The sequence below is a fragment of the Zootoca vivipara genome, chromosome 2 (assembly GCF_963506605.1).
Source record: "Zootoca vivipara chromosome 2, rZooViv1.1, whole genome shotgun sequence".
Taxonomy (NCBI): domain Eukaryota; kingdom Metazoa; phylum Chordata; class Lepidosauria; order Squamata; family Lacertidae; genus Zootoca; species Zootoca vivipara.
In genome coordinates, this window is record NC_083277.1 from 25025775 (window position 1) to 25052774 (window position 27000).

The 27000-nt window shown below is 44.4% G+C and overlaps 1 protein-coding gene across 4 annotated transcripts in view; it reads right to left on the bottom strand.

The window, feature by feature from the left end:
- ADAMTS9 (ADAM metallopeptidase with thrombospondin type 1 motif 9) overlaps window positions 1-27000 on the bottom strand; it is a 127650-nt gene that overhangs the window by 32749 nt on the left and 67901 nt on the right. For all 4 annotated transcript variants that reach the window (XR_004692026.2, XM_035106739.2, XM_035106737.2 and 1 more), the window contains exons 23-28: window positions 25620-25739; window positions 23317-23412; window positions 22993-23160; window positions 22003-22293; window positions 20847-21008; window positions 18617-18793 (exon numbers count right to left, since the gene is read on the bottom strand). Coding sequence is in view for 3 of the 4 variants with exons in the window: in XM_035106739.2 (XP_034962630.2) it covers window positions 18617-18793; window positions 20847-21008; window positions 22003-22293; window positions 22993-23160; window positions 23317-23412; window positions 25620-25739 (1014 nt within the window). In the remaining variant the exon portion in view is untranslated. The remainder of the gene's footprint in view (window positions 1-18616; window positions 18794-20846; window positions 21009-22002; window positions 22294-22992; window positions 23161-23316; window positions 23413-25619; window positions 25740-27000) is intronic.

A 27000-nucleotide genomic window follows, 5' to 3' on the forward strand; every position in this document is an offset into this window, starting at 1 on the left:
CACACTCGCTCCGCAGCTTCTACGGCATTTCTGGACATTCTCTCTTCTTTGGCAATCACTTGTAGCCAAGTAAGAATGTCTTCCATAAACATGGTTTTAACAATGAGTCTGCAAGTGACTGTGTGGAGGCCAATTCTGGACCCACACATCCTTCCACAGTGGGGACATAGGTTTCCAGGCGGGAGTTGATTGTGGTGCAGGTTTGCCAAGCGTGCCTTCCACTTAGCATGTTTCTCCCTTGCGTTCTGAGTTTGAGTGTCTTCAAAGTCCATGACACCTTTGGTAAAGGCTGTTCTCCATCTGGAGCGCTCGCAGGCCAGTCTTTCCCAGTTGTCTGCGTTTATACTACATTTTTAAAGATTTGCCTTGAGTCATTTTCTACACCCATTCGAGGGTGACTGCCGTGTAGGCTCCCTGTGCATTTTGGAACTCAGATTTTCTAAATCTCGTGGGGAAATCTAACTAAGTAATCTGGCTCCTCACTACAGATGATCACCTTCCAATTAATGGCAAACACCAGGGATGCAACTGATGCAGTGGGATAAGAACGTTTGCCCCCTTTCCCCCCTCCGTACCACGGTTCATCCCAAAGCATGATGGGAGACAGTGGTGAGGATAGGAATGCCTCAATCAGTTCCGTACAAAAGTACCAGTTGACTTGCTAGCAATACTATGATAGACGCTTCTGCCAGCAGCCTCAGTTGTCACTGCTGCCTCCAGCAGTGACAGAGAAATGTGTCAGAAGCAGGAAGACTAGATGTTAACAGAGTGAAATATATGAACTGAATGAAAAAGTAAACAAGGAACTGATTCTGTGTTACTAGTGTTTTGTTATATAAGTGGGCAAACATCATCGTGGAAACTGTAAAGATCTCCTGCAGTGGCAATTCAAAGGTGCTGGATTATATAAACAGTAAAGAGCTACAGGACTTTGTTGGAAGTACAAATAGCCCTGAATAGCGGGTCATGGAATAAAATTAGTTGAATAACTAGCCTGACTTATTTTGGCACATGATTTTCGCAGAAACCTGAGCTTTAAGGACCATAACAACAGAAGGAAGGACAACTACAAATATTTAATATTGAAAATGTTACTAGTGCTGCCTTTTAAAGTGTGGGTTGGTGGCTTGCTGCTGCTTGTTAATTACACGTGTATTTAACCAGAAGGGGTTCAGTATTTTTTACACTTTATGTAGCCAGCTCCAAAGAAGGCAAAGCGGACACAACAGGACATTACAAGCCCAAGCAAAAAGCAAACCAGCAGGTGCGTTGGCTGCAAGCTTTGTAGTAAAGCAACAAAATTCAACCTCCTTCTGCAGGTTCATTGAACTTTTACAAATGTGACCACTTCTGGCATGTGGGCCCCTGAACCATTTTGATTTTAGATTAGTCTCCACTAAAAGATTTAGGAATCAAAAGGGGTCTGGAAGCACAACAAGAATTTAATATGACAGTTCCTTGCCGAACGGGCCTCTTACTCAGCATGACGCAGGGAGAGATTCAATTTCGATTTCTTCATTACATGTTAAACAAGTCATTACATGTTATATCACACACAATGTCAGCTTAATCCTTTAGCACAAACACATTCTGTGGTGATCTTTCGAAGTAACACTCTCCTGTTTTCTTTTCAGAGCTGAATCGATGGAGGAGGATGCAGCCCACTAACATCTAACAGGCCTCTCAGCTCTTCTTTTGATTTATAGAAGCCTTGTTCTGTGCAGGGCTTAAAATTGCAATTATGCATGTGCCCCCAAGCATTAAGATTCCTGCATTGCAGGGGGTTGGACTAGATAACCCTTGGGGTCCCTTCCAACTCTACAATTCTTTGATTCTATACCCCTACCCCACCCCCAAGATTTAAGGTAGCTAGAAAGAGGTGGATACAGGAGTCGGGAGAATCTATCATTTTGTCTGGGGATTTAGGAAAGCTTCAGATTATCTATTTATCATATTATTAACTGCACCTTAGCCACCTCTTATAATTACAGTGCCATTACTGCCAACACATTAAACATTCCCATTCACAAAAAAAACCTGGCAACAGCCCTTCACTGGCATATATTTCTGCTGCACATGCTCACTCACTTTCTACAAGAAGCCCTGGCAAATTGCATGATGAAGTGATGTCATGACCTTCGGCTATAAGTACTGTAGGGTTTGCAGAGTAGCTCTCCTCTTGCTTTGCTCCCATCTAAATGCTCATTTGCTACTGGTGGGATGATATTAACTAATAGGGCTCTGCACTTTATATGTGGAATTAACAGCAATTTGGATAAGTGATTATTGCACAAAACAGTTGCAGAAGCAGAAACATGCATTGTAGATATTATACTTGATATAATGTCCATGTAACACAAAGGCAGGGAACTGGGAGAGGCCACCGCGGACTGGAGACTTCCATCTAGCCTTTCCTCCTTTGCCCCTACCTGCTCCTCCTTGGCCTTTGTGCATCCAATTTTATCTGCTGGGACCCCATTCTACCTTGGGACCACAACAGGGGTTGGGGGAGGTTTAAAGCAGTGTTAAAAACTGAGATAGGAAAGCTAGGAACTAAATGGCACCTTAGAGCTAGGTTATGGGCGCAACAACGGAATGTCTAGGCACACTTTTTGTAATAACAAGAATATGAAGCTGGAAATGAATGAACTGCAGCTAACATATTACTGGTATGTCCGTTTTTCACACGGTCTAGTCCTTCCCCTGCCCACCCCCCTAATATTCATAAGAGGGTCTCTTCTCCAATCTTCAGAGTAGCTGGAAGTGGGGAGGCAGAAAAAGGTCCCCCTTTCCTCCCACTCTGCAGTTTTAATCTGAAATCTTAGTACTGCGCCCAGAGCTCGGAAACTGCTCGTGCTAATGAAATTCCCTGTCGCAAAATGTGCCTAGGACAATGGGAGTTTTGAACACTGGTTTAAAGCCCTCTTGTTCCCCACACCATGGTCCACATCTGCACTGGACCCCTGCTTCCTACAATTTGCATTGCAGAGGGGAACTCCCATTGGAGAGAATGGAGGGTGTGTCTGCCCCCAGTAGTTTGCAAAGGGTTAGTTTCATCTGACTGCTTAACCTAAAGACAGGCCCAGATTTTTATTTTTAAAAAAATTTCATACCACATACATTTTTTAAAAAAGCAAAACATTATATATATATATATATATATATATATATATATATATATATATATATATATGAGAGGGGAAGAGCCACAAGCAAAATCTTGCCTTCATACCTACCTATGGATCACTCCATAGCAATTAGCCCATTGTTCTGTTTATTAACTATGTTTATTAATCCACAGAACCACAGAATAAATAATAAAATTAAAGTAAAAAAGTATCAACAATAAGGAACTTAGTTATGCCACATCTACCATATTTTGAGTTCTCTATGCAGAGACTAGAAATTTCACCTACTTCCCCCACATTTTTTATTCTGGCATACTCATACACAGTGAGTTCCATCCTGACAGAAATGTATGAGCCACGTTCAGATATAGAAGGCAGTTGTAGAGTTCAGATTGCTATAGCATGTGGTTGACTTTGCATGGGTCATACAAAGAGGCCAAACAAATCTCCTCTTGATGTTACATTTTTCTTTCATGAACTTCTCATGTCACTGGCTGACTATAAGTCCTGTTTTCACAGCTGCAAACTACACGTCCTGTTTGTAACTTCCACCTCTAACAATTCCGCAGTGAGGCAAGCTTTGACCCTGGGCTTCTTGAATACACAGAAAAGAAGAACAGAGCAAATGCCTCTCTGGTTGTATCTGTTTGAACTGAAGGGTTTACAATCTCTTTCTGATACACAACTGCCTTGCTCTAAGCTCTATGAACTTGAGAGAAAGGTTCTCCATCAATTTCATTTGAGGAACTCAAGTAAGTCACTCCATTGACCTCTTCCTTATGCCAGTTAGTTGGTATAGATATTAAAGGTCAATTTCAACTCTACTTTCTCATGAAATATGAGCTGCAGAAATAACTTCTGAATGGTCATGACAAGTATATATGAAAATTAACACACACACACACACAAGTGCCCCTGCCCTAGGAATATGTGCTAGAGACTTTGAAGGGGGAAAACAAAGTGGGCCAAACTCTCAACATCGATAGCGAAGATTAAATAAGTAGCAAGACAATTGCCAGCTGAATGTTTTAGCACTGACAGCCAACTGTCTTAGAGCAAAGGAAATGAAGATCCAAATCTCTATAGAGCCTCAAAGCCAATACTAAAACAATACCGCACAATCTAACTCGTCTATCAAAATTAATGTGGGTATAAAACAACTGCACAACACATTATAAACGGAAAAATGCCATACAAATCATTAACTCACTTAAGAATCAAAACACCTGCCATGGACAATTAATTTCAAATTAAGTTCAAAGTCAAATGCAAACATTCAAAGTAAAAAAAACCCAACCCCATTCAAGTTTTAAAGTGTGCCTTTTGAACAGTGACGGCACAAACATGTCCAATTGGAGTAGACAACCTAATTTACACTGTGCACTGAATTGTAAAATACATTATGAGCTGCAGAAAGCCACAACTCCTCTGCATGTTTTAGTAATTGTATGTTTTGCATATGGTAATATTATGGCAGATGCAAAGGAACAGTTGGTGCACATGCCGATTTCTTGATATTCCTATTCTGGAAATAATGACTCCAAAGAGGAACATGAAAAAATAATGACAGCAGAAGCTTTAGAATTCTGTGCTAAACCAGTTCTGGTTATTAAATTTATCTGATCAGGTACATTTACTTCTATCAAGTTAATATATATGTATTTGATTGTGAGATTTTTGTGGGTTCAACAATGGTAGTATTTGGTAATTGGTAATAATTAGTAATACTTGCTTTCCTTTTTTTGGTCATAGATTTAGGAGTGGGCAATATATATAATACAGTGGTGCCTCGACTTACTAATTTAATCCGTTCCAAAGGCACCTTCGTAGGTCGAAAAATTCGTAAGTCCAAAAGCGCCATTGGAAATGCGATTTCTCATAGGAATGCATTGGAAACAGGAAAATTTGTAAGTCGAAGCAACCCCATCTAAAAATTCGTAAGTCGAAAAAACCTTATCTAAAACCGCTGTGGTTTCCGTTCGGATGTCGAGAAATTCGTACGCGTGCGGCCATTTTCCCCATTTGTAAGTTGAAAAATTTGGTTCTCGAGTCGTTCGTACGTCGAGGTACCACTGTATATACAACTTTAGATGGGCAATATATACAACAAAGCAGAGAGACCAAGACTGAAGGACCCAGAGAGGAATGGAAAGCTGTGATGAAAATTACAATATGGCAAGCGAAACACAAAAAACCCTAAACCCTTGAAATGATTTCATTTCTTAGGATTAAAACTGAACTCCAAATATTTCATGATCTTTTAAACCTGCAGATCTAGCAACACAATCGGAGCTGTCATATGAACTATGAGATCACTGGAAGAGAAATATTTTTTGGTAGGGCTGGTCTAAATATTACTCTCCACACACAAGTGCAGAGGCCTGAATTATTCGATTCCCTCTTTGCAAAGTGAACCAACTTTTTGCACAGCTGCTTTATGCAGAGGGCCTGCTTCAATGCTGGAGGCTCTGTGTGGTTGAGTGAAGAGTATCATGCTGTGCTATTTCATTGCCACTCTCAGCAAAATGTTATGAACTGAGTGGGGCTAAGTCTACAGGTATTCATTCAAGGTCATTTTCTTCTTTTCAGAGTTAATTAAGACAGAGTAGTTATAGCCAGCATGGCCCCTTGAACAGATGAATTTTACATATGGATCTAAGAATTTCTTTTTTAATCTGTATTCATTTACAGCCTGGGGCAAGTCAGTGTAGTCCTCAGGCAACAACTCATAAAAATGTGCTAATTTCACCACCACCACCATTATTAATACCATTACCTTTTTTCCATTACAAGGTTCCCGTGATGATAAATGGGTAAGGATTGCAACGTACTGTAAATGCTGTCAGAATGCTAATTAATACTACCAGCATCACCTCTGGATTTATAGCCAAAATTACTACCCTGGTTTTGGATAACACAGAAAGGCTTAAAACAACAACTACTTTTACTCATTAATATTCTTAGAGTGCCCAGTGCTAAAGATTTAGCAAGTTTAACAGCATCACCTTATACATGCCTACTCAGAAGTATCCAACACTGAGTACAATGGAATTTACTCACAGGTAAGTTCATATAGGCTGCAGCCTAAAACAAACATTGCAACAGAATAGGGGTGGGAAAACGTCTGGAGCTCCACAAGCATGATTCTTATCCGAATGAGCGCTGTGGACCAAATTTGGAAGGTGGACAGTGCTGGCTGTCAATCACATAGTACATCACATATTTGGTGGTGGGTGGGGCGGGTTCCTACTTGGGAGCCATACAGCAGGGGCCATTGCTAACCTCACATGTGGCAGACTGGAGAGCTCAGAGCATAGTTCTGGCAAGCTACTTGCTTCTCTCCTCCTCACCACTTATATGGAGGGGAGAAAAAGCTACCTTTTGTAAGCATAAGCAGCCAAGTGGAGAAGCTCTGCTTGCTGCTGTTGCTTGTGAACACCCAGACGAAGGAAGCAAGATCACTCTCCCTTCTCTTCAGCTGATTTGGGGACAGGGTCCAGCTAAGAGATGAGTTTAGTTGTGCAGGAGAGCCCAGCACTTAGCAGGATAGTTGTCCCTTCACATCAACCGCTTAACGCTGGGTTTCAAAAGCTATTACAAGCATCCATCCATTACCTCCTTTAAGTGAAGGAGAAGGGCTGGTTGCTTCAAACAGCGTGTTTGAGAAGCTCCTCAAGGCATCCCCCACGGATGGGGGATGTCTTAAATTGTTTCTATGAAGAAGCATTGTCTGAAGCAGCTTGTGTGCTGCTCCTGCAAGAACACAATAAGCTACTTCAAATAGTGCATCTGAGCAGGATTTAATCACTGACCATCAGCTGAGATTAAATCCTGTTGCCATGGCTGTGTGGTTCTGTTCCCTGCTGGGAGCAGGCATGCAGTCAAGTGCGGATTAAGCACTGTCGTCCTGCCTATCAGCTGATGTCTCCATGATGCCAGCTGATAGGCAGGAGGGTGTGGTTTGGCAGAAAAGGCCTGACAGTCCAGGACTGATCCGCAGAGCAGAGGTTCCTCACCTCTGCGATAAGGGACAATGTATGAATGCTGGACTCAAGCCTAATAGAGATCACAGCTTGGATCGGGGCCTCCGTGAAGATCCGGAGCGAAGCCCCGGCCTCCGCGAAGCCATCCGAGGCTCTGTAGCTGCAGCGCAGCCTCGGATGGCTTCGCGGAGGCCGGGGCTTCGATCCGGACCTCTGAGAAGGCTCAGGCTTGGATCAGGACCTCCACGAAGGTCCGGAGCGAAGCCCCGGCCTCCACTAAGCCATTAGAGGGCTCCGGTGCTGCAGCACAGCCACCGAGCCTCGGATGGCTTAGCAGAGGCCGGGGCTTCGCTCCGGGCCTTGACAGAGGCCTTCCTAGGCCTCGAACACCTTGGGTTACTTACCTCCGGGTTTCGGTTGTTCGTAAACCGAAAGTTCATAACCCGAGGTGTTCGTAACCCGAGGTTCCACTGTACTATGAAAATTCCTGAGCTTGGAGCACATATACTTTTACATCAGAGTCCTACTGTATATGTTTAAAGACATAAGACACAATTCATTTAATGGACCCTGACAGTGCTCCCACTTGTACCATGGAACTATTTTATTTTATTGTTCACCCTTCACCACAAGATCTCAGGATAAAAATACAAGGTAAAAGCACAAATAAATAGCTAAAACAACAAAAACAACAAGCAAACCCTCCCTCCCACATCCTTCTCCCCTGTGTCTCCCTGAAATTGGGGGGGGGGAGAAACCCCAGAGGGGATTGTTCCATATGGGAAGCTGCAACGCTTCTGCAGACGTATGGTCTGACATTGAATTCCACCCATCATATTCAATCCTTAACAGGGGTAAAAATCTGGACAGGTTTTTAGAATTTGCTGTAACCATTCCAGCTCAGACTAGACATTTCATCAACCACATGGGGCTCCTATAAGGGAACATGTTATTAAATCACTACCTGTAGAATCAGTACTTTGGGAGAAGACAAATGTCTCCTTAACTAGAAAAGCCACAGTAGAGCCACATGCTACCAAGTCTCCTACTGCGGCTTTTGGATTTGTTCCAAAGAAATAACATGGCATCCTTTTGTATCCTTAAACAGAAGTTGCCATGGCCACGTCTTCTTTGCTATCCCCTCACATTCTCTGGTAGCAGGATCTTTATGGAGTCAAGACATTGTATGGCGTCAATGGAATAACTTAAATAACATTCTTCTAGGCAACACCACACTCCAATTTATATCTGCTATTCTCCCTTCTCCTCCAGACTGCTACTTATGCAAACTTCAAATTTCCCAGTATGTTTGATGACATCCAGACCCTTTGGATACATTGCATACACTTCCGCATTTTGAGAACCGGCTGAGGATCTTTATAACAGATATTCATGAAGGCCTGGCAAGTACTAGTCCAGGCATCGCCAAACTGCGGCCCTCCAGATGTTTTGGCCTACAACTCCCATGATCCCTAGCTAACAGGACCAGTGGTTGGGGAAGATGGGAATTGTAGTCCAAAACATCTGGAGGGCCGAAGTTTGGGGATGCCTGTACTAGTCCCATACTTCCGCACAATGCCCAACTTGTTAGGAAAAGGGATGTCAAGCTTATTATTTTTTTAAGCGAACCGGTAAAGCACTTACTTTATAGGTTTCAGCTAAATCGAAGTTAAACGCACTCAGCAATTATGCCTTCCTCGCTTGAGGACTCTCTCCCTAATGCATTGCGAAGTAGAAGAAAAACTGGGTGGTTAGGTACCAAATTACTAGGCACCAGTAACAGGGTTAGATTGCAGACTTAGGAGCTCTCTGGAAGAAGGAAAGAGAAAATTGTCTAATTCTCATGGGCATTTTAGTGCAGGAAACCTGTGCAGAAATAAAAACGAAGAGAGACCAAGAGCAATGTGTTGAAAGAATGTGTAAGCAATGCCTCCGGACACTGGCGCTATTGTAGAATGAAAAAATTACCTAGGGAATAAAGGAGTACTATTTCAGCTTCTAAAGTAGTGTAAGAAAACAATTTTGTTCCTGCTCTCTTTCTGGTCCCCTGGGAAGAGGGCAATCATCAAAGTGGCCCCTTCAGGGCTTGCCAGTCCATGTCTGCAGCACCCTAGCATATTCAGGTATTTCTCGCATATATGCAGCCATCATTATGCTCAAGGACGACAGCTGCAACTGCTTCCGTTCTGGGATCAGGCCCTCGGTTTACGGCACTGAGAAAGTCAAAACATGATGTGCGGAATTATTAGAAAAAGAACTGAATACAAAAGGTAAAGGGCCATTTATGTCCCCATACAAACATTTGAGGCTGTTCACTAAACTGCTAGTGAGGATAAACTACCAAGCTGTAGGGCTCACTAGGGCAAACGGCTTTTAAAAAGAGGCAGGTTAAGTCTTTAGGTCCAACCCCTGGCATTTGCAGTTGAAGGATATCAGGTTGCAAAGCCAGAAATGCTTGAGACCCAAATAGAGCCGCTGCCAGGAAGAGTAGAAAATGCAGAGCTCAGTGGAGCAATGGCCCGACTCAAGAAAGGCAGCTTCATATTTCTGGTTACAGGTAGGTAGCCGTGTTGGTCTGAGTCGAAGCAAAATAAAAAAATTCCTTAAAGGTGCTACTGAAGGATTATTATTTTTTTAGCTTCATATTTGCCGGTGTTAGAAAAAGGATTGCAAATCTATTGGTAGGTATAGCTATGACCTCTGCGGGAGTCATATAACCATGGGGAATATATAGTCCCAACATACCCTACATTCTTATTTCACTGGGGCTGCTCGGGCCCATGCCACAAGAACCTCCACTATGCATTAGGACGGACCCCCCCCTCTCTTGCCAATGCTTCAGAGTGGATCTGCACAGGGGCGGCTTGTCCTGTCTCGCCACCTGAGGAGAAACGGGGAGGTACCACCCCCCCACACCAAAGCCGCGCTTACCAAGGTCACATGCCTGTTGCAGCTTCTGGCAATACTCTGTGGAGCTCTCATGAGGTCTCACGGAGCTATCACAAGAGTTCCACAAGATTTCACCGGAAGCTGCTGCCACTTCTCCTCACTTCTCTGGTGGCGGCGGGTGGGCTGCCACCCCACAGGATTCTGCCACCTGAGGCAGCTGCCTCAGGCCACCTCATGGGCAAGCCCGGTCCTGGATCTGCATGTTCCCTTAATACACTGAAGCCCAAGCATATGATACCTGCCACAGTCTATAAAAGTCTGCAAGCAGGAGTTTCATTTCCAGTCCTGGTTCCCAGGGACAACTTATCTCTATACATAGGAGGGTTTTTGCGTGTGACAGTACTCACCAATATGGAGCACTGGCACATTATTATTATTTTGCTGCCCATGGCAGCCATTTTGTGCTGGCATCCACAACACTTTTATCAATGAGTCCAAGCACCTCACTTTTTACAAAAAAAAGAGCACTGCCTGTATGGGCTAACTTACATGACCTATTCAGATGTACACCCAACAGCTGATTAGAGGGACAGAGTCGTCCATTATATAGTAATGATAATAATACCCCGCCCATCTGGCTGGGTTTCCCCAGCCACTCTGGGTGGCTGCAGCGTATCTAAAAACATAATAGAAACATCGAACATTAAAAACCTCCCAATACTTCAGATGTCTTTTAAAAGTTGTGTAATGACAACTGAAGGGAGGGCCTTCCACAGGGAGGGTGCCACTACCGAGAAGGCCCTCTGCCTGGGCAAAGAAATGTGGAGTTCAAGCAAGTTAAGGACAAACATGAATCTCTCCCAGGCTGTGGAGTTAACCTTAGATGTACATAACTTTTGTTAACAGTAATTGCATTTACTTGCTCTTCCCTAAATGGAAAATGGGTTCATAAACAAATATATTCAACGGGGGCAATATCCAACAAAGTCATAATCCGAAAAGAGCCACAGGGTAGAAAAACTTAAGTACAAAGTCCATTGATTTCAAAGGCTTAATGTTGAATACGACTAATGTTGTTCTGTTAAGCTTGGGCAAGAGACAAAGGACAACATTTGTAAATCCTTGTTGATGCCACAGATGTAGAAAGGAATGATGTGAGGTGGAAAGAACCTGAGTGGCACAGGGAATCAAGCACCACTCACAGGCCCTCAGGTAGAAACAATATGTGAACTCACTTCAAATTTCTGATTAAGTTAAGCATTCAATAAATTATTTAAAGCTGTGTCATGTAGAATACTGTGTCTCTGGGAGCCAATGCCTCAGTGAAATGTGTCTTGATAAATGGCAGCCATATATATACATTGCGGTTTTTTGCTTGCAAAAATAAAATAAAATGTGGTAGATGGGAAATGCATGCTTGGATGCATTTTTGGAGATAAAAATCGGACTGCGGAATAACTTAAGATACTCGGCAAAAGAATGTAGCAAAAGAAAAGCAGTGCTTTGCTCACTAGAACAGGAAAAAGCACGGACACTGTGCTAACAGCCACTGTATCTTGGGTGTAATGAGGCCAAATGAGAACCACAGCTTAACTACAGAACAGTTTTCTGCAGGAGTGAAAGTCCCAAGTTAACACACACACACACACACACACACACACACACACACACACACACACACACACCATCTCCAGGCAGAGTTAGGAAGGAGTCGCATGTGAGAGATACTGTTAATCGATGTGGACAGTATTGATTTAGAAGGACCAATGGGCCTAAGACCACTTCCTATGTTCTTCCTAACAAAGAAGCAAGTAAATAAAACCAATTCCGTCCTGTCTTTCTGGCTGAGTGTTAAGACTATAATCCTAAGCATACAGGAAGGAAGGGCTGACACACAAGTTCGATTTAGCATGCTGAAAGCAGCTGTGACACTCAGTGCTATGCGCATGAATACATATTGTATAGAAGGCATATTGTTCTAAATGAATCAGGCATGCCCGATGGAGTAATTTCATCAAAATAAGAATAACAATAACTACTAAATATAGCTTTGTCACTGCTTCCATGTGATCAGGCCCTACAGATGCCTGGCAATGTTTGTGTAAGGGAATGATGTGGAATGGTTTGATAATGTTGGTATTTTTCGGTTCCTCAGGAGGCAGCGTTGTGGTAAATAACTACCGGTAAGAGCTTTTGATAATACAATTTGGTCCCTGCTGCTTTCTGGTGCAGATGGGACCTGGCCATGTAAACTGATCAACAATGGTCATGTATGCATAGAGATATAAAGAATGGGGGTGGAAGGATGACCCAGGGAAAACCCCGGGTTCCCCCCCCCCATTTCTGATTTTAGTCCTTTTAATCTCTAGTACAAAGTGTCTCTAATTCCCACTGATTTGGTTGAACATTACCAAGTGAATATGCTCAGCAGTGTCGATTTAAGAGTCAATGCTAAACATGGTTTAACTGGCAGGAAGTCCAACAGCTTTTAAAGGAAGTCACTTCCTGATAAGGATGTTCAGTATACTAAGAGCTGACTCAAGTTAACAATTTTCCAAGTGAGAACATGATTCAGTCAGTTCGGTTTATCTCTCAGTTGAAGTTTGGTTCCTGCCAAGCTACTGTGAATGAGATGCAGTGTATGTCAATTACCTGCCACTTAAGGTATGCCCTCTGGGTCTTCAGCCAGCACCGACAAATTTATGAGCAACACGCTGGAGAAGAAATTGCCTCCGTCTATTACAGATTAAGTTCTACCAGCAACGCCTGATATTAAGTCACCCAAACAGAAATATGAAGCATATTTGCAGTGCTCTCTGTATGACTGCTGTGGGACCCTTCAAGCGTTACTGTGTCTGACGCAACGGTCTCTGTGCTTTTGACTCATATCCCACAGGAGAGATAACAGGGAAGCCAAACAAACAAACAAACAAACAAACAAACCATTGAAACCTTGCCCCAGTCCCATCAATTTATGCAGGAAGGTATACTCAGTTATTTGCAAGATATTCACTGGCAATGCTGCTCAAAGATCAGATCTATACTCTGTTCCATGGATCAGTTAAAACAGATACAAATATATGGGGCTGGTGGTAACTTGCTCATCCTATATCCTTTAAGCACAGACACGAAGATGGAGCAATAGACAACATCTAAGAACATAAGAAGAGCCTGCTGGATCAGGCCAGGGGTCCATCTAGTCCAGGCATCCTCAAACCGCGGCCCTCCAGATGTTTCGGCCTACAACTCCCGTGATCCCTAGCTAACAGTGGTCGGGGAAGATGGGAAATGTAGTCCAAAACATCTGGAGGGCTGAAGTTTGGGGATGCCTGATCTAGTCCAGTGTTTCTCAACCAGTGTGCCTCCAGATGTTTTGGGACTACAACTCCCATCATCCCTAGCTAGCAAGACCAGTGGTCAGGAATGATGGGAGTTGTAGTCCCAAAACATCTGGAGGCACACTGGTTGAGAAACACTGATCTAGTCCAACATCCTGTTCTCAGTGGTCACCCCAGACACTTGTGGGAATCCCTCAGGCAGGAAGCCCTCAAGCAGTCTACACTCCTGTGGTTTCCAGCAACTGGTATTCAGTAGCATAACTGGTTCCAACAGTGGATCTCCAGGTTACGATTTCTCATTTCCTTGGAAACGAATAAAGATCAACAATACAGTCATACCTCGGAAGTTAAACAGAATCCGTTCCAGAAGTCCGTTTGACTTCTGAAATGTTCAATTTCCAAAGTGCGGCTTCTGATTGGCTGCAGGAAGCTCCTGCAGCCAATCAGAAGCCAAGGAAGCCCCGCTGGACATTTGGCTTCCAAAAGAACGTTTGAAAACCGGAACAATCACTTTCGGTTTTCAATCGTTTGGGAGCCAGAACATTCAACTCCCAAGGCATTCGGGAGCTGAGGTACGACTGTACAAGAGCTAGTATAAGTGCCTCTACTCAAGCTGTGATCTCGGGCATGCACAATGTGTGACCCATCAAGTTGCACACAGCCTGGGGGCACCTCCAAACTCCCAGAGTGGATTGTGGGGGAGCGAAAGGGAAGAAAGAGAGGAAGAAGTCCCATTGTGCAACGGGACTTGTTGTGTGGGCTGCACTGGCACCTACTTAGTTGAATCCAGCCCTCAGTTTTTTAACCATGGCACCATGCTAACTCTGCATTCTGTCAGCTTGAATGCACCTGCCATGAGGCTATACAGTATTGCGGTCTTTTGAACACTTAGCCTTTGCATGCAAATTCATGTTTACATTACTTCATTATATAACGGATCAGTTCTGCTGCAGCAGACCTAAAGCAGAGCCTATCGATCTTGTGTTCAGAAAATAAATACGCCTCATGACTCTATGATTATCAAAGTCAAGAAATCATTCTGCGAAACATATTGATGATTACATTCTACTTTTAATTTCTCTGTCTCCTTTGCCCAGCATTCAAACATTGTAAATGCAATGCGACATTTTTATAAAATTAAATAACAATAGTTGAAAAATAAATACACTTCATTAACATAAATACATAAAGAGATCCATTCTGCTGAAGAAAAAAAGCTTCAGTCAATACTATACTCTTGTTTCAAAAGTGTCCAAAAACATGGAAGCAACACTCCATCTGGGACAGATGAAGTAGAAACATTTACAGCAGAAAGGTGGTGATAAATGTCAGAGCCAGGAGAAAGTATGTGGCAACATGAAACAAAAAGACAACTTCTTTCTGTTCTCTACTACCTACAGCAGTAGCACATGGTCTCAAAACGAGGTAGACAAACATAATTGGTTGAATTTTTCAGGTGAAGCGAGAAATCTTAGTTTAAGCTCATTTATCAGTGTTTTAGTTTTGTCTTCACTCAGCACCATTTGTATCATCGGCCATCTAAACTGTAAGCAGCTTAAAGTAAGTTTGTGTGAACTTTTTTCACTCTCTCTCTTTAAAAAAATAATAATCGTGATATGCAAATCAAGTGGCTCAGCCCTGCAGACGTTTTCTCTGGGGGATTTTTCATGTGGACGGATGGCTGGAATTTAATAAGGAACTCTGAATACTCGGATCACAAGACTCCCCACTGAAGAGCCAAAGACCATTTGTGTTAAGAACAGGAGGACAATTTACTGTTCCAAGCATCATTTCAAAAGAGTGGGGGGGGGGGGGGGGGAAGAGATATGAACCTGGAACTACTTTTGCATTGAGCAGCACATCCAGAACTTAGTTCAGTTCTGATACTACCTGCCCTTTCACCTTCGGACCTTGAATGGTAAGTGGGCAGCAGAAGAGAATGGGCCAAGAGATCGCAGTTGTATTGTGCTGTTTGTTTGTTTGTTTGTTTGTGTGTGTGTGTGTGTCAAGATAGAGTAAGAGGACACAGATATGCAACTTAGGGCACATGCTAATTCTGCACCACAGAGTCTTGTCCATTTCAGGATCTGATAAGCTTTCATTTATGCACATTAAGCCGTGTGCTGTGCGCGAGACTTTATAAACTATGTTGATTACATTTTTATGGCATGCCAGCAGACATTTGTGGTGGTGTTGTTTTTTTTAAAACAACTGCACCACTACATTTAGCTACACTTTGTACTAACAATTTAGATGTTTAGATGTCTAGTTCTCAGAGCTGTTTATATAAAAAAGATGCAAATATCATTTGGGTTTATCCTATACACACAAACACACACACACAGAGAGAGATATAAGTATGCTTACTTTTGGAAGTGCTTCCCTGATTCTTTTTAAAACAACATAATGGGAACTGTGGCCTGCCTAGTTAAGGAATTAGAGAATCACAGAACTATAGAGCTGGAAGAGACCCCAAGGGTCATCTAGCCCAGGCACCCCCAAACTGCAGCCCTCCAGATGTTTGGCCTACAACTCCCATGTTCCCTAGCTAACAGGACCAGTGGTCAGGGAAGATGGGAATTGTAGTCCAAAACATCTGGAGGGCCGAAGTTTGGGGGTGCCTGATCTAGCCCAATCCCCTGCAATGCAGGAGTCTCAACTAACTCATCCTTGACAGATGGCCATCCAACCTCTGCTTAAATACCTCCAGTGAAGGAAGTTGGCTGAAGCCTGTATTTTAAATTCAAAGGGAAGTCTTACTATGGTGAGAAAGAACTCCAATGGAATGGGTCTAGAAGTTTCTGCAGGGACTGCTGCTGAAGGAGGAAATTGCCAGAATGCATATGAATCATACACCAGAACAGTCTCAATGTCATACCCTTGTGGTTTTTGTTTGTTTGTTAATGTACAAAGCAAGTGTAATCCAGTGTCAACCGCAATCTTTGGTACATAGTTTTGGGCTAGAGTAGCCCACACTGTGCCTCCAGAAGCTGTGGACTACAACTCCCATCAGCCCTGGCCAGCATGGTCAATGGAAAGAGGCACAATAGGAGATGCAGTCAACATCTGGAGGACTGTCATGTTGGCCACCCCTGGTTTGGGGAGAAAGTCCAAGGCATGCAGATGCCTAGCCACACAGAGCACATTTGCATTTAGCACCAACTCTGCCCCCCTCAGCGTAGAAAGGGCTACAGCAGCACCTTGGATGAAAGTGTTTTATAGCACTGTCCCTTGTAATTAAAAAAAAGCACCATACACATACAACTTGAGCAAATGTGCGGCTATTGACATCGTTTGCTGAGGTATGAAAGTGAAAAATGGTCACAGAACTCTCCATAGAAACAGCAGTGAAGGATGGAACAAAGGAGGAAGGACTATTACAGCAATAAGACTATGGCACCAGGCAGTATGGCAGCCATGCCTGTTGTGGAAGTTCATATATTGGATGAAAAGGAGCTTCTTTTATATAAAGTGCTTTAGAGTCAGATTAGGACTTTAAAAACCCCAACCCCTTTAAATTACATTATATCACAATGATGATATTTGGAGGCTGATTTGCATGACACTTTGAAACAGGCACACTTATGGTTTCCTATCCAGCCATTATTTTCCACCATCTTAAACTCACATGGCTGGAGGCAGGGAATTAACTTACACGGGCTTCAAGAGCCCAGGAGAAGTCGGGATGAGTTCCTTCTGTCAACTCACATTCTGCTCATCACCCATGCCTACTTTCCAAGCTGCAGTGGTTTCTTGAGAATCAGTACCCATGGGATAGCTGTAATAAAGGTCTATCTTCCCCTTCCCTCTCCTCTCCACAGTGGGCCTGGGAAATTTACCTAATTTTTTTTTAAAAAAATATCTGTGCAACCATTTTATGGCAGCGTTCAGAGGGACAAGGCAAGTGGATAGGCAGCAGCAACGAGGAGTACGGTAGATGGGGAAACTTAAGGAGAAGTGGTCCTTTTGAGCATCTTGTCCAAGAGTTTCCAAGACAGATGCTACGTGTTCGATTCGTCGGACAGTGGTGTACATGAGGAATTGTAAAGTGAGCAACTGTTCTCAGGCATACCTGAATTTCTGGAGATCAGGGGTGGGGAACCTGTGGCTCTCAAAATCGCTGCTGGACTCCAACTTCCATGAGCACAGCTGATCATCAGGGATGATGGGAACTGTAGTCCAATAACATATTGATGGCCACGGGTTCCCCCATCCTGGCAACAGATTGTGTTCATGTAGCTTCTCACACCAACATGGCAACACTGACCTATGGAAACAAAAATGCTCCAGATCTCTATTTTGTTACCCGCTTGTGGCTTTGCGACTGGGAAGGATTTTAGGTACAATCTCTTAGGGATGGTTAATGTCGGGGGTTCCCCCCCTCCCCCCATCTTTCTGCTGGAGGTTAAGAAGCATTGCGCAATGAGCTTATGAATATGTTTATGCCATCCAATCAAAAGGGCTTGGGACAAGTAACACAGAACTTTTAAATCAAAACCATCTGCTGTTGTAAGGTTACTCTGAAAGGCAAGAAGCCAGTGTTAAAAGCATCCCCCTTTGGTCTTCATCATTGACATACAACACAGACACCCAGATACCCAATTATGCAATATGTTGCTATTAAAAATATTAGCTATCCTTTGATGGAGCCCAAAGGCAACATCCTTCTGTGTCACTCTTACTTATTGTTGTGGGTTGTGTTGTTGTTGTTGTTGCTAAAAAAAGGATGTTCCTTCATCTGGACAAGTAAGTTTGTACTATACAGTTCTAAATATCTAGAAAGAGCTACATGGATGACAGCAGCTTAGGACTGGAATTATCCTGTAACTAAAGTAGCTTTGAAGGTGGCTTGTTAAGTGTTAAAACAAGAGCTTAAAACAGATCTATGAAGGCAGAAGTAAAGGTTTTGGAAACAGCTGAATACTTCGACGGCTCTCATTTGCTTGCAATGGGTTTCCTTCATAGTGAAGATCGGTATCGTGCAGCACTTGTCATGGGCTAATAAAATGTACAAACTTCATTAACAAGCAGAAAGTGCCTTTTAAAACGAACAGATTTCCTAGCTGATGCCCTTCCTGAATGCCTATTTATTTGGAATGCATCAGTTTGTTTTGTTTCTTAAACACCTTTAAGTGCAGTTTCCTTTTTTAAAAACATGTGCACATGCACCAAGTATTAGCACCTTGACATTAAGGACACTCATTCCGTTTCTATGAAATATCTGTAAAAATGACTAACAAAAAGCAACAACAACAAGAGAAGTATGTTATGGCCGTACCGAGCTCCAAGGACCAGAATTCCAGGCGGTATCTCGAAGGCAGTCCTGCATATTACACTGCTCACGGTCTGGTGGCTTGTCAAGGATTTCGCAGCTCAGATCAGTAAATCTCTCCCCATTGGGATGCTGGCACACAACCAGTCTTGTTCTGGTTCCTCCACCGCATGGCTTTGTACACTGGAGGGAGGAAGGCAGTAGGTGAAGATCACATAAGCAACGGCTAGGTTCATTTATACTTCATGATTGCTACTTTTGTCCTCTTTGATCTGACTCACAGCCAATTTAGATGTTGCTTTCCTTCTGATGCGAGAGACTCAGAACTCTAGACTCCAAAGGGAAAAAAATACAAACATATGCCTTATACCAAGCTGGACCCATTGGTCCATCTAGCTCAGTATTGTCTACAGTCCAGTTGTAGACTACAACTCCCATCATCCCTAGCTGGCAAGACCAGTAGTCAGGGATGATGGGAATTGTAGTCCAAAAACAGCTGGAGACCCACGTTTGGGAAACCTTGGTCTAAAGTACCTGGCAGTGACCAGGTACCAGGTTCTAAGGCAGGCACCCCCAAACTCGGCCCTCGAGATGTTTTGGGACTACAATTCCCATCATTCCTTCTCACTAATCCTGTTAGCTAGGGATGATGGGAATTGTAGTCCTAAAACATTTGGAGGGCTGAGTTTCGGAGTGCCTGGTCTAAGGCAGGGACTCTTTTCCAGCCCTACCTGAAGATACTGGGACTTTCTCCATGCAAAGCAGATGCCCTACCATAGATTGAGCGATGATTCTTCTTCATTAAGCAAAACTGAAGGCAATCAAATCTGTATGTTAAGATGCGCTTGACAGCGTCCTGATCGGACTTCAATGTATTGCTACTTTCCACATGGCTTTATTTCCCCCCTGGGACTGTGGATGTGTGAGGGACTCCCACAACTATACAATCTGGGAAAGAGAAAGCATCTAAATTTGCTCTCATGAGTGAAGTGAATGACACCTTTGTTATTTATTTCAAAATAAACTGGGGAGTAGGTTCCAGATTAGGTCTTTTTGTGGGTGGGAAGGTAGAGCAGGGAATAATAAGACATATGCATAGTTTCTGGGACTCTTCCCCAATGTTGGCGAGCCACCCCAATGGAAAACACAAAGGTTGCTAAAATGTGGTTTTATCTATCTACACTTCTTAGTTTTAGGACTGATTCAGGTGTAATGTCTTGGTCTTATGAACTGCTGATTAGAGAGAAAACCAGATTCCACATGTAACCAGACTCCCTGCTCTTTGCATACCCAAATCTGGGGCTTCTATTATGGTTTATTAAACCACAGTTTCCTCTTATAGCCTAACGGGGGAACTGCAGTTTAATATCCATTTGCAAACCAGGCCATGGAACTGGGATTTTGATTTTACTTCCTGTGAACAGTAAACAGAGATTAAACCAGTTTCCCAATTCGGATGCAATGTGAAATGGTAGCTTTAGCAAAATCTTGGAAACCTTGAATTATGGCGCACAATTATGTCTAGGAGGAAGCCCGCAGAAACATGGGTTGCTCCTGGTCTAATAACCACAGTTTATCCAGACCAGGGGTCCCCAGACTTACCCGGCCAGAGGGCAGGGAAGTGTGCGCCTGTGCGCATGCATACACACACTTACTGGCGCGGTGGCGCACTTCCAGGTCGGAAAAATCACCAAAAATCATTTGTGCACATGCGTATGGGCCTCCCCCGACCCGGAAGTGCACCGGAAATGACCTCTGCTGGGTCGGGAGAGGCCCATACGCATGCGCACAAACGATTTTCTGCGATTTTTTTCGATCTGGAACTGCGCCGTCACGCTGTGCGCCGTAAGAGCGGGCGGCAGGGGTCATCGCGGGCCGGATTGGGAGGCCAATTGGGCAGCATCTGGCCCGCGGGCCGTAGTCTGGGGACCCCTGATCCAGACAAACAACAGTAAGTCTCAAGATTCCTATGAACACTACTGGATAAATAAGTGTTATCATTTCCAACGAGGAAAGGTAAACAAGCAGGATAATTAGAACATCTGGATAACTGACTTTCTGTCGAAACCTATTGACTTTATGCTATTGTTGATTTCTTTTATAAAAAAAGGTTTCAAGGAAATTCAAATACAGCCGTGTCTTTAAAATCTACAGTTAATAATGCTTTGCCTTGGGTTAGTTAAAAAAATAAATAAAAGCAACAACAACAACCCCAAATGAAGTAGCATTTGCTCACCTCACCCCAGCTGCCATAGGCCCATTGTGGGCAGGGCCCTGATTCACATGATCTTTGCTCATCTGGTTTCATTCTTATATCACAATTACTGGCAGTGTATCCATTTTCATCCTGGCACACGACAACCCGCCGTTGGAATCCACCAGCGCATGTACTGGAACACTACAAAACATGGTTTCACATGACTGAGGAGGCTCCACCGAGCTTAGCCCACAACTAACTTAAGCGATATAGCCTAGTAAAGTGAGGAGTCCCAATGGCTATGAGACCTGCAGTCATAATCGAAAAGTCGTCTTCTTGATGGAACGCCGGTGCCGTTCCTTAAAACCGTAAGATCAGACTCTTGGCATTAAGAATTCAGTTTGAGGTAGCATTAGCACAGCCGCTAAAAATTTTCTCTTTGACATCAAATGTGTTTTAGGCAGAGAGTATCCTGTCCACTTTTATCAATGTAGGTACTAACGAGGGGAAGTCCAGTGGGAGATTTCAGAGAAGAAACACATTGCCATTGCATTTAAATCAGTGCATTTTGTCTGAGAAGAGACACAGAATGTAGACATGCCAGAATTTTTTTTTAAGAGGCAAGTTGCTAGTCCCTGTAATGACAAGGACAATCTTGGCAACTTTGCAAAGCCTAAAAAATTAGGACAGTGCCGGAACAGGGCTTCTCAACATTGGGAGGGCAGATGATAGGTTTCTATCACCACCACCACCCCATGGTTATTATTCCCTGCCCCTCTAATCCTAGTGATTGTGTAACTAGGCCCCTTCAACTCTTTCCATCCTCGTTGATAATATTAATATACAGTAAAATGCCTTGATGGAGTCTTGGGATTGTATCCATCCTAGTTCTAGAATAGAATTAATGGACCTAAGTTAGTCCTGCCCATTAACTTCAGTGGGTCTACTCCAGGCATCCCCAAACTGCGGCCCTCCAGATGTTTTGGCCTACAACTCCCATGATCCCTAGCTAACAGGACCAGTGGGTGGGGAAGATGGGGATTGTAGTCCAAAACATCTGGAGGGCCGAAGTTTGGGGATGCCTGGTCTACTCTGACAAGGACTAACATCAGATACAACCCTTGGGGGTGGAGGAGAATACATGGGCTGTAACCCAACTCGCGATGGATTAAGAGTATCTCCACCAGCTACTCACCGCTCCCCATGGGCCAGTTCTCCACTGGTTGCCTCCGTGCACATGCCCACGGCCTTGGTTTCGGTTCACGCTTCCACCCTGGTTGTTCTTTTGGCGATAGTCAGGGTAAGGGAAGGAAGGGTTTGGCCTGTTGTACTCAGGGCTGATCTGCTGGCAGGAAGGCATGGAGCAATCTTGCTCCATTGCAGGGACGTCCTCAGCATCACACTCACTCCTGTCAACCATCTGGTCGCTGTAATCGATGCAGACAACTTGCCGGGTCACCTTGCCTTGCCCACAAGTTACAGAGCACTGATAGGAGGAGAAAACGGGGAGATCAACGCGGCACAAGTTTTAAGAATCGCAGAAGAAACATATTTACGTAAAACTATTTTTAAATGTATGCGAATCCCATGTGGTTGTTGATTTCGCATGATTAGGAATATGGGAAGCTGCCTGATCCCATTCGCTCATCTAGTTCTCAAGCAGGAACAACCAGAGGGGAGGGATGATACAGCAGACTTGCCCCCCAGGAAGCAGTGTCACTGCTGTGAGAGTGCAGGATAGTGCGGGTGGGGGGGCACAGTGAGGGTGGTTTGGGGGCACTAGTGGAGGCAATCCAGTGCTCCTGCCGCTGCACACTCCTGCCGCTGGTCCTGGTCCCCTCACCATCCTGGCCGTGTAGCAGCAATGCTACTGCCAGGAGGCTGGGTGTATGGCGGTGGAGGCCCTCCCCACTGCTCACTCCCACTTTCCAGCTTGCTGCTCAAAGAAAATCTCTGCTGCTGCTGCTGCTGCTGCTGCTGCTGCTTCCACCACTACCAGGGGCAGAAACACCCTATTATCACTTCTGCCCCAACAACTACTTCTACTGGTTCCCGATTAGGGGGAATTTTGCTTCCTCCGTTTGAACCAAGCGTTTTATCTTTAAAAGGCCTGATCAACGCTAAATGTCGAATAAGCAACAGGCATCTGGGAGAGACTACCCCTAAACAAGAGGAAGCTGCTTACAGGGCTCCACTCCATGGCCTTCCACTGTCCACATGGTGTCACAGTGCAGGCTTCTGTCGCCGATGGCCTTGGGAGGTGAAAGCAGGCGGCCTCGTCAGCCACAGAGCCTTGATCGTCGCGGCAGCTGACATATCTCATCCTGGTGCCTTTCCCGCATGTAGTCGAACACTAGGGAAGATGGACAAGGAGTGACAATTGGGGTTGGTGGGGGGGAGCAGCTGACCCTTTTTGACAAGAAAAAAAGCCCCCCCCCCCGGAGTTGCAGGACTGTGGGGGTTTTATCAAGGGGTCTCCTTGTAATCTAAGCTGACCAGTTTAACGTACGGGAGTCCAGGATCCAAATCTCCACTGGGTTCTGTGGCTGCTTTGCTTTGTTTCCGGGCTTCCTGGGCGGAGACGGCATGGTGCTGTTTCACAGTCCTATTTTATAGACGAGAACAAGAAAAAGCAAGCTATTCACAGGGATTTCAGTGTAGGTTAGATGGTTATAGCGATGCAGTGATGGAAGCGGGGTGGGTGGGTGGAGGGAGAAACCCCCCCCATTACATTTGTCATCAAATCTTTTGCTTGATACAAATGGCTCATCTTACCCTAAAGGCGGATGCTCCCAGGGCATCTGCCAAGCTGAGAATATACATGCCTGAAGGCTGCCACCTCAATTATTTTGCTCTAGCTGCATTCCCTCCCACCAACAAAATGTCAGCCCTCAAAAGCATGAACATGCTAATTTACAGAAGCACTCATCATTACTATTAATCACTTATATAGCACCAAATTGTACCATGTCCTGTATAAATCACAAAGGGCTTACAACCCGTGACACTGGGATGAGGCCCAAAATCAATCTGAAGAGAAGACTGGAATTAGCGGGGACTATTTGGACGTCACAACAAGCCATGATTTAATGTGAAGGGAATGTCCCTCCCCTCCCCTCAAGGTCACGTGCTTCCCCCTCCTCTCCGCCAGTGTGCTCACCAGGAGATCAGAATCTTTCACTTCCAATGTCAATTAAACGCATGTTAGTATTACATCTAAACCGCGGATTGTGGCTAATCTTAACAATGGTTTGTTAAAAAACAGGCCAGCTTTGTAAACCATGTTTGTTGTTGTTGCTGCTTTTTACTGCTTCGAAGAGGGCTTGTTTCGAAGAAATCAGATTGACCACACTTTGACAAGTTTAGACCAAATGACAAGCTGCTTCTGAGCTCCTCCTTGTGGCCATGCCAGAGGAGGAATGGGGCACATGAGCCCGGGGGGTGGGGGTGGGGAAGGTTGGTTCCTGGCATGATGCTCTGAACCTGACAGATTAAGTGCTGGCAAATACCAGTAAATAGAATGGCTCAGAGAGGAAAGTTTTAGATGAGGGATAGGAAAGCTGTGCCCATATCATCAGACTCCAGCTTCTATCTGTTTCAGCCAGAATGTCAGGTGTGATGTGAGTTGCAGTGCAAGAACATCCCTGCTCTTCACTCCTGCTTTAGAGAGCAGCTGAGGTTTGGTTAAAATGCAGTTCTTGAGGAGGAACCTGGAGGTACTGAGGAAGAGAAATTGACAAAAGCATCTTGCGAGGAGGGGGAGCAGCAAGGGAGTGAGATGAAGAAACTAAAGAACAATTCTGCCCAGAGAGGCTGGGGCAACCCGGTCAGATAGGCAGAGTACTACTACTACCAATAATAATAATCTGCAGGAATACTGTATGATTGGACTGTACTACTCAGTTCCTTCTGCATATGAAGGACCCCCTACATATTCAAAAACCCACCCTCCAGGTGAAAAGCGCTAGCATACCAGAAAGAAAGCTAGACTGGTGACTGGGAGTGGCCGCTGAGACCACGTAACACCGGTCTTGAAAGACCTACATTGGCTCCCAGTATGTTTCCGAGCACAATTCAAAGTGTTGGTGCTGACATTTAAAGCCCTAAATGGCCTCGGTCCAGCACACCTGAAGGAGCATCTCCACCCCCATTGTTCAACCTGGTAACTGAGGTCCAGCGCCGAGGACCTTCTGGCGGTTCCCTCGCTGTGAGAAGCAGTTACAGGGAACCAGGCAGAGGGCCTTCTCGGTTTTGACACCCGCCCTGTGGAACACCCTCCCATCAGATGTCAAGGAAATGAACAACTATCTGACTTTTAGAAGACATCTGAAGGCAGCCCTGTTTAAGGAAGTTTTAATGTCTGGTGTTTTATTGTATTTTAAATATTTTATTGGAAGCCGCCCAGAGTGGCTGGGGCATAAATTATTATTATTATTAGTAGTAGTATTATTATTACTAGTATTATTATTATTACTACTACTATTATTAGGCTAAGCTGAAATCCTTGCCCCTAACATGTTCGTTTTTCATCAGGAGAGAATGCTTGCGAGAGCATGCCACCATGGACCATACTTCTCCATGACCCCTCCATCACACCACGTGTGTTTTGATCATTTCCCAGCAAGCTTAATTCACCCCCTCCCAGTGGAGGCAACGTTGGTGGCTGCATGCCCTTCCACTTTTCTTGACAGACAACACACTGCATCCATCCCCTTTTGCCCTTTGATATATATATATATATATATATATATAGAGAGAGAGAGAGAGAGAGAGAGAGAGATTCTTGTGTGGCTGCCACATCAACGCACTTACCTGTGCATCTGTTGGCTTTGTAGCAGCATTGCACTCGTTGTCATCTACCACGGACACGTAGGCACCAACCACGCATTTCACCGCTCTCATCTGATAGCCCTGCCCACATGTTGCAGTGCACTGCGGGGAAGGAAAGAAAGCTGTGGGGATAGCTATACTGCAAGCAAGCCTAAGGATGCGAGAAGACAGCTTCCAAAAAAGCCAATCTGGTCCAGCATCCTGTTCTCAGTGGCCAACTAGACACCTATAGCAGGAGGAACGTGCTTTTGTGATTGCCAAAAGATGGGAACTATAGTTTTGGTGAGGACAGAGAGAACACTAGCCTGCCTCTCCGAACTATAGTTTCCCCCAGAGAGGGAATTAATATCAAACCAGTTCAAATATATGCCCTGTGTCCCAGGCTTCATAATGCACCTGCCTTACTTCTAAATGCATTAAAAAGAGGCAAGGAAGTTCAAAGCACCTAACTTCTTTGGCCAAATCCAGAGTGATTTAAAATAGAAAAAAGAGCCCTTTCTCCTTCTTCAGTCGCTTCCATTTAAAATTAGGTCAAACGGTTAAAATGCGCTGCTTCCATTGGAATCTTCCATGCTTCATTTATTCCCTTCAAATATACATGTGCAAGTGTTTAAATCATTTACCATACTGTGGATTACGAGCCTCGCATAATCTCTGTCACATTTCTTTACCGATTGACTACTGCAACAACCTTAATAGAACACGATCATGACAGGAAGGCATGACCGGCTGAAGAGAAGTTTGTGTGGTCTGGACAGGTTTATTCATTTACTTGTTTTGAAAGTATAATTAGATCAGGGCTGTTGCTGCACTGGAGACTGGAGATGGCAAATGAAGTCTCTCCGACGGATTGCTTGGAAGTTTTCATTCCGTGTAGGATGTATTGTTAAAAACGAAAAGGTCAACACAAAAAGTTGTGTGCGTGTGTTCCCCCCCCCCCCTTTTAAAGGATCCTTAAAGCCAACTCGATAGCAGAATGTATCAAAACCTGCCTTTCCTTTCCAGTGCTTATTCATAGCAAAATTACTTGATTTCAGGATCACAGCTGCATGGCAGAGCATGAGCTTTCAGCAATGGCTCAGAAAGTGGGGTGGAGCTTCAGTGCTGGTTTCCAGGGAGGTCTGAGGCAGCAGGGAGGTTGGTGCGGTGCAAGCACACTGGTGGTTCTGCAGATGCACCTGCACCATGCCATCCTACCTGCCACCTCACCCCTCTCTCCCCACCAGTAAGAAGCACTGGCACGCCTTCTGGGAAATGAGTGCTGCTGCTCTATGCCGCCACTAATGTATGCTTTGCATGCATATGGACCCCTGCCAGCTGGTATCCAGGCTGGGAACCTCTCCTTGAGAGCACATTAAGTGGT